This window comes from Anopheles bellator, chromosome X, assembly GCF_943735745.2.
Source record: "Anopheles bellator chromosome X, idAnoBellAS_SP24_06.2, whole genome shotgun sequence".
In the NCBI taxonomy this organism is placed as follows: Eukaryota; Metazoa; Arthropoda; class Insecta; order Diptera; family Culicidae; genus Anopheles; species Anopheles bellator.
The window spans coordinates 8,502,218-8,510,729 of record NC_071287.1 but is presented as its reverse complement, the minus strand read 5'-3'; the positions used below and the strand labels follow the sequence as shown (position 1 = coordinate 8,510,729).

Sequence of the window (8,512 nt, the reverse complement as noted above, 5' to 3'; positions counted from 1 at the left end):
CCCAAGGAGCCAGAATCCACCGGAAAGCCCAAACAGCCGCCCAAGGAGCCAGAATCCACGGCAAAACCTAAACAGCCGTCCAAGGAACCAGAACCTACAGCGAAGGCCAAACAGCCGGCCAAGGAGCCAGAATCCCTGGCAAAACCCAAACAGCCGCCCAAGGAACCGGAATCCACAGCGAAGCCCAAACAGCCGCCCAAGGAACCAGAACCAGCCGGAAAGCCCAAACAGCCGCCCAGACCACTTGCTACATCTGCTAAGGCAGCACCCAACGAGCTCCCACCGCACACGCCCCGCACGCCCCCCGCCGACGACCCGCAGACGCTCGAGCGGCTGAAGACGAAGCTGAATCGGATAACGCTCAATATGGGCGCCAAAAGCCTCGAGGCGGAGGTGAAGGAGTGCCAAAAGTGTCAGTCGGCGGCGGCGGCGGTGGCGGTGGCGGCTGCCGTGCCACCCGAGGCCAGTGCGCTTCCGGGCGTTACGTCGTCCGTGGCCGCGGCCGCGCCCGCGCCCGCGCAGCAGCAACAGGCGATCGTCGGCCGCCGCCCGATCAGCGCTTATGTCGGCAAGCTGACAAAGAATAAATTCGGCACGCTAGACGACCTGAGCGACTTATCAGCCACGGGCACTAGTGAACGCAACACCGCGCCAGCGCCTTCACCGTCAGCAGCAATCAGCAGCCAGAGACCGCAATCAGAGCCGCAACCGGAGCCGCCAGAGGGCCAGCAGAGCAAGCACAGCACACAGCCCCAGACGCAGACGTCGGACGGCTCGAGCCGCGGATCGGAAACCTCGTTCTCGGGCGTGGAAGACGACTGGACGTCCTCGGCAGAAGACGACGACTCGGCGGCGGACATGGCGAACGATAAGCCGGAAAAGAAGAAGCCCTTTGACCCGACCAAGCGCGTCAAGCTCAACTTCGACCAGATGCGGAAGTGCTACTCGAAGGAGGAGAAATCCCCGATCGTCCTGGTCGCGCGGCCCCGGCCACTGTGGAAGGTGAAGCGCCACGGGCACCGCCACAACCGGAAGGCGGACCTGACCAGCAGCAGCAGCAGCAGCAGCAGCGGTAGCCGCTCCGACGACGAGTCCACGTCGGCCAGCACAGCATCCACCAGCACCACCACCACCACGACGACGACCACTACCACGACGACCGACCAGACCTCGTCGGAGGCCGCCTCGACGATGGAGGGCGCCACCTCGGACATCAACACCACCGATGACAGCAGTGTCAACTCGAGCACCGGTGGCAGCGGCAAGCAGCGGCTACGGCATCGGCCACACCATTTAAAGGCGAAAGCCGCCGCCGGCACCGGCAAAGGAGCCGCCGCCGCCGCCGCCGCAGGTTCGGGCGGCCAACGGAAGTCGGCGTCGTCGGACCCGTTCGGGGACATCTACGACACGCCGATGGTGATACCGCTGCACGCGGAGCCTCGCAGCAGCAGCCGCAGCCACGGCCGGAGCCACAAGAGCGGCGGTGGCGGCTCGGCGCGCGACGAGAACAACAACGACAACGGTGGCGTCCCGGACCCGGACTACGACGACGAGCGGGGCCGATCGATCGGCGGGGCGCCGCACGAGGTCCGCAGCACCAGCACCAGCAGCCACGACTCCGGCTTCTACGGTGGCGGGACCGCTCCGATCAGCCCGAAGAAGGCGCTCGGTAAGTGTTCACCACTACGCTCGCGACGGCCGCCTCTCCTATCCTCCTCCCTCCTCCCTCCGCCATCTGGTGTTCTAGCCGCCGGCGGCCGGCAGGCCGCTCAGGTGTGCCATGCGGAAACAGAAATCGAAGATCGGAAATCGAAAATAGCTTCGCCCTGCCCCGAGGCTGAGTGGGGACTGCTTCTGAGGGGGGCTGAGGCTGTGTGGGCAGCTGATTTCACCGCCCTAAAAATAACAGCACGGTCGGTGTCGGTCGGTGTGCGGCTCGGTATAGTTCATCGATCGATGGACGGTCACATAACCGCGGCGGCTCATAGCGGCTCTACCACTTCCCTAAACAGCGCTAGTCCTTTCGTTGAGCGCGCGCGCGCGCGCGTGCAGGGCTAATGTCAAGTTCAATGTCAACGCTGGGGAGACTGGGGATGGTTTAGCGACTCTCGGCGGCTCATCGGGGAGGCGGCTACTCCAGCCAGAGCCAGCTGGGACACCAGACCATCCATCACAAGTCCATTAAAACTAGTTCGGACGGGGAGTGGTGGTGGTCAGGTGGTGGCCCCCTCAGGCGGCGGCTGTTGCAACAACAAACAGCCGCCGCCGACGCCTCTAGTGTAAACAACGCACACGACTCGGCCACCATATGCAAGACTTGACGAGGTACCTGAGACCTGCTAGGGAGACTGCTGCTGCTGGATCCCCCCCGCTGCAGGTCCGTCGGTCCGTTGGTCGGAGGCCACGACCACTAATTAGTTGGCGATCGGTATTTCCAATTCCAACTTATTTATTCTTAGAGTACGCCACGATTCGTGGCGGTGATCTACTGGGGCAAACTCTCTCTCTTTCTCTCACACTCTCTTTCGCTCTCACTCTCAGCGGCTTGGTGTGGTGTCTAACTAGGAGTAGGACCAGCACAATTTGGAGTTTATATAGGGGTATATAGGGGCTCAAGAGCTTCACTTACACTGAGTGTAGGTCAAACGAGACGACGACGGGGAGCCTCTATCGCAAGCCTACCGCTCGCTAGCCTCGGCCCATCTCTCGGGCCCTGGTGCTTTACACGCTACACACGCATCCTATCTCATCTACGTTCTCTTCTCCCTCCCTCGCACGGCGCCCCCACCACACTGCGCAGACTGTGACGTGAACTGTCACAAGAAGTGTGAACGGCTGGCGGCGAACCTGTGCGGCATCAATCAGAAGCTGATCGTGGAGGCACTGTTATCGGTGCGCCGTGGTACAGGTACAGAGACGGCACCCTACAGGCTCTCCTGCTGCCGGCTGGCTGGCTGTCCTCCGAGAACCCCATGGACCATGGACCTAGACAACCGGACGGACGCAGTAGGCAATCCCGCCAGGGTGCGCTACTCACGACAATCTCTCTGGCTCTGGGAATATGGTGGCCAAATGTTATTTTCGAAAAGGTATTTGCGACGTGCGCCGGTATTTGCGACGGGTGCACCTGTTACACACCGACGCAGAGTACCGTAAGTCGCTCGTAACCACACAGACCGCGCTGAAGTGAGACGTCATTACGGGAGAAGCACTAGACACCTAGACACACTTGACGGAAGACTTGCGTTTTGGTACAACTTCCCCCGGGGGGACCTGCTAGGCTCGGGACCACAGAGAGAGAGAGGCCAGCCAGCCAGCCAGCCAGTGAAGCGGAGGAGCCAGGCGTGCCCGGGGTTTAGCCCGGGGTGGGGTGACATGGGATTCAGCTCATCAGCTGATGCTACTCTTCCAGGGGTCCACGATGCCCGGGACTCGCCGCTGAAAACGCCGCCCAGTGCGAACCCGTCGTACCGCATCGAGACTCCGCACGGGCTGCAGGAGGCGCCGCCAGCTGGCAGTCCCGCAGTCCCGCCACCAGGCGTACCAGGCGACGCGAAGGACGACGATCTAGGTAACGGCCACGGGCCGGCTTTGGGCGTGCTTTCGGGTTCCTTTTCTCCACACCAGCTTCTGTAGGTCTTCACGGCAGCAGGTCCCTAGGGCGGCCTGTCGACCGAACAGCCATCATCATGTCGCGGAATGCGGATCACCACTTCTACGAGAGAGAGAGAGAGAGAGAGAGAGAGAGAGAGAGAGGGAGAGAGAGAGGGAGAGGGAGAGAGGGAGAGTTTCACTTTCGATCCGAGGCGCACTGAGAGCTTGTGCCGGTCGGTGCTTACACAACGCGCCACATTACCTGTGGTTTTTTGTTGCGGGGGCTAGTGCCGTTGGCGATGCACGGCTTGTGACACACACCCACACACACACGTAGCAGCGTGCACCGCAGGACGATGGCGCGATCGCGTACGCTAAAAATAGGCCATTTTGTTTCTGTTTATTAATAAAATCAGCTGCTGCTGCTGCTGTTGCTGCCGCTGCTGTCACCACCCCACCACGCCAACCACGACACCTGCTCTGTTTCCCTTTCTCTTTCCCTCGCTCTCTCTCTCTCTCTCTCTCTCTCGTGGCCTCGAGTGAAAACCTCCCAACGAACGGCTCGCACTGTGGAGAATTTGTATCGCACAGGCGGACATATTTGGGTTAACATTTAAACATACTTTAAACGGTTTAAACATATCTTTCAAACGGTCTTTTCGATTCAACTTCTGGTTTTGGGGACTTTTTTAAGTAGGAAACATTATGAATAAAACCATTTGGTTGAATTGGAGTTTTATGATTCCTAGCCTTTTTTTCGACCAAATACGATATAGGCACTGTCAAGTATCTAGTAGCCACACCTAATGAAATGATGAATATGTAAGTTTTTTTTCTCAAATCTCTGTATTTATTGTGAGGTTTAATAGCCAGTAGGCTTTCCTCATCACTGAATGACTTGGAAAATTCTGTTTGTCATACTGTCAAACAGGTTTTTCAACATTTTTGGGTCCATTTGTTCCCAAGTTTTCAAAATGGATGCCTTAAGCTCATTAACAAAGCTGTATTGCTTCCTATCCGCATAAATTTGTCTAACCAATATTCTCCAGACATTTTCAACTGGATTTAGATCCGAACATCACGCTGGCTACCCAAGCAAATCGATTTTATGGGTAGCAAGCTATGTTCTAGTTATCGAACTGGTGGGAATGCTAGCAATATCTTGTTTGGAAAACCTTCTTTTTTTTCGGCGGTTGGCAGCTATAAACGGGATCGCGCAGTCTTCTAGAATCTGGATGCAATCGTTAGAGTCCATTTTACATGAAGTAAAAACCAGATTGAGCTTGCCCGCAGAGCAAAACCCAAGCCGCACCATGAGAGATCCTACTCCAAAGTTACGCGTTAAGAAGTACTCCGGATCTTTGCGTAAATCTCGCCAGTAGCCTGTTAAACCGTCCGGCCCATCCAAATTAAACTTTTTTTCATCAGTAAAGATCACCTACAATAAAAAACCAGAAAACGGAAACGGTTCCTTAGATACAAAATATGCTCTTCAAACAGCAGAAGAAAATCCAAAGATACCATATCCCACCGACGTGCCATGTTCAGTTTCGCAAACTCTACACGTTTTTGTTGTTGTAGTTGGCTTAGATTTGGTGCGTTGGTCAGTTTTGCTCGAGTTATATTCGTGTTGTTTTGCAAAACCTTGCGAATAGCTTCCCTGCTAACTGGCAGAGTGTAGATTTGATTTATGATAGCGATATTGTCGAATTTGAAACCAATTTAACTATTTTCCGCTTGGTTCTCATCGACATCTTGGATTTTTTCGGAGTACGCTACACAGTTGCATATCGTTTAGGATCCTTTAAATAATTACGGATCACTGTATCGGATCGCTTATTCTTCGAGCCATTTCGCGAATAGCAACACCCTCCAGCCTATAAGTTTCTATTAATCCTTTTCTTTTTCACTTAGAACACTTCCTTTTGGCATATTTAAATAATTCACTTGCAAAACTCGTTATGAAAACTACTCTCGGAAGCAGAACTCAAAGTGCGGCTATAAAAACTTGGCAGTGCCTCTATCGTATTTGATCGAAAACAAGCTGGAAATCATAAAACTTCAATCCAAGTAAATGGTTCATAATTTTTCCTTCTTAAAAGGTCCCAAAACCGGGAGTTGAATAGAAAAAACGGTTTGGAAGATACGTTAAAAACGTGGGTGCGGCTATAGAAAGTTGACTGAGTGTATGCACATTTTTTTTCTTGGCATATGTTCGATATTTTAAGGTACTTCAACGCCTGAGCTATGCAATTTTGAAACCAGTAACCATTACCATCCAAAGTAGCCAAAACCCATGAACGCAATTATTTATACGTTTGATAGAATACTTATTAGTCTATTCCAGCATCCAAACTTGAATCGATATTATCTACAAACGCGATGAAACTGGAACTAATTTAAGGGTCAGCGCTATTTGCTGCCCTAATGAAAGTGTCTTCTAAATTGTTCTCTCTAGAAGATTTGCTTGCGCGTGTTGCCTTGTCTTGTCTTGGACATTTATGCCGCGTTTCCGGAGCTTCTCTCCGGAGGCAACCTAGTGGTATGTAAACTAAACTAAACTAAACCGTAAAGTGGCACTAAAGGTTTTCGATATGCATCTCTACAATACGTGTCTAATTTTGCGGCAATAACGTCTTTCTGACAGCTAATGGTTATCAAGACAGCCCCAAACCTTTCTATCAAGTCTTTGTCTACATTAAGAACTGGAGGACGGATTTATCTATCGATAATTACAAATAACAATCAGCGAGAGGGGGCATGGGAGCAAACTCTCCAGAATCGTGGCATCTAGCTCTACTCCTTTCGTACAACGGTCGCCATCCCTTAAAGTGTTAGACCATGATAATGCATGGCATCCTCCACTAAAAAGGGAGGGTCCACTCTCTGGAGCACAGCAGGTTTCTCTTGCTCTGTTTGTAGTGACACCTCCAGTTACCATTGGTTGATAATGTGGTGCCACTCAGCAGAAGGTCTGATCATCTGCGTTTAGCTAATTGACACCAACGGTTCTATTCGTACAGAATGCCCACCACTTCCTCATTTGCGCGCGCGTGTCTCAAATCTATCTAGTCTCTTTCATTATAACTATTTTTAATATTTTTGTATATTCATTTTCTCATATATTGTTTAAATCTTATCATCACCATAATCAAGCGTATGATGACAAGCACAGTTTTAACAGATTGCTCCACAAGATCCAAGATTTGACAGATACAACATGTAACATATAACTTAACTACTGTTCTGTTTAAGTTAGACGCAAGTTATACGACCTCTCTTATGTATGCGGAGCACAAACGCTTGCATTCCCTCAGGTCTGCGGCTTGTGTGATGTGCCTCGGCATACTATTGTACCATTGTACCAAGGGGGTACCTTGAAGAACAAGGAATTACAGGCGTTTACTGACAAATAGTTTGGTAGTCTCGGATCCCCTGCTCTTGCCGTTTGGTATACGATTTGGTTTGGAACTACAGTGCTTCCACGCACAGGATCTGAAAATATTCTTTCATTATACCGAGTACCTTAAAATTCATATGCCCCGAAAGAAACACATATTCCGCACATCGAAAAGGCATAAAAATTGCATAAGGTAGAATTGCTCTGAATGCTCTGAAACCCGTAAAAATACTTATTACCTGGAGAGGGTACGTTCGGTTGTTCGAATACACGATAGATATTTTAGCTAGTTTATCTAACTTACTGGAAATAATTGAAAATATCTAAAATTTTAGCAGTAATGCCAAATTTAGTTACGCCAGTCCCCGCCATAGTTTTGCTGCCCAAACCAAAGTTGCAGAACTATATTTTTTCGCAGTGTTCTATACTAATCCCCAATCCAAATGTACAAGCAATGCCAAACGTGAATATTTTAGTTTTTACTATCAAAGAAGGTTCGCATAACCTTGCTAATGATGTATAAGCATAGGTGCAGAACTGCAGAACTAACGATCACGGAAGGTTCCACTACAACTATCCTTTTGAGGGAAATATACCTAAAAGCCTCACGGTTTCGAAAGTTAGCCAGATTATGGCCACCTCTTTCCCCATAGTGCGGTGCTCATCGTTGGATCGTAGACGCCCGCAGTGTGTCTGTCTAGGCCGGGAAGAGTTTTTTGGGGGGTAGAAAATGTAAGCCAACCTTAACCAACCGTGCTCACTTCCTCTCCGCTCTCTCTCTCTCTCTCCCCGCCGGCGGCTACAGAGACCTCCTACACGTACGCCCAGTTTCAGAAGACGGGCAAATTGATAGCCCCGGCCACGGTGATACCGCGCTTCCGGAAGTACAACGTCGACGACTTTCACTTTCTGACCGTCCTCGGGAAGGGCAGCTTCGGGAAGGTAAGTGGGTGGGTGGTGGGCGGACGGAGGTGTCGGAGACGTGCAAGGGGGGAGACTATAGGCCCGACCGGTGTTGTCTTGCAGGTGTTTCTGGCGGAGCTGAAAAACTCGGACTACTACTACGCGATCAAGTGCCTGAAGAAGGACGTGGTGCTGGAGGACGACGATGTCGACTGTACGCTGATCGAGCGGAAGGTGCTGGCGCTCGGGACCAAGCACCCGTTCCTGTGCCACCTGTTCTGCACCTTCCAAACGGACGTGAGTTGCAAACCCCGCTTAGGGACCGCTTCGGGTGGCTGACTGACTCGACGCGGAAGATGGATCGGTTCCGTCTACGCGGCGCGGCGACTGCTGCCCCAATTCCTGTTCGTTGCCCCTGGGGAGGCCTTTTCGGGGAGGAGGACCACAATTTCGCTCAGTCGGCGCGAGGGAGTCGCGCGCTAATTTTAGGCCACCGATCGCCGCCCGCCCGCCAAACCCCCGGGCTCGTCGGAATGTGCCAGAGCCGCCAACCAGGAGAGGCCCCAACCAGGAACCAGCGGCCGACCTGGGACTGCGCGTGCGCGCCCGTGGGGG

The 8,512-nt window shown here is 52.5% G+C and overlaps 1 protein-coding gene across 1 annotated transcript in view; it reads left to right on the top strand.

Annotated features, from left to right (window-relative positions):
- The window catches only part of LOC131213469 (mucin-19-like), a 15,130-nt gene that overhangs the window by 3,669 nt on the left and 2,949 nt on the right, over positions 1-8,512 (top strand). The window contains exons 2-7 of the mRNA XM_058207511.1: positions 7-466; positions 671-1,321; positions 2,801-2,908; positions 3,413-3,571; positions 7,800-7,936; positions 8,021-8,194. Of these exons, the coding sequence (XP_058063494.1) occupies positions 7-466; positions 671-1,321; positions 2,801-2,908; positions 3,413-3,571; positions 7,800-7,936; positions 8,021-8,194 (1,689 nt within the window). The remainder of the gene's footprint in view (positions 1-6; positions 467-670; positions 1,322-2,800; positions 2,909-3,412; positions 3,572-7,799; positions 7,937-8,020; positions 8,195-8,512) is intronic.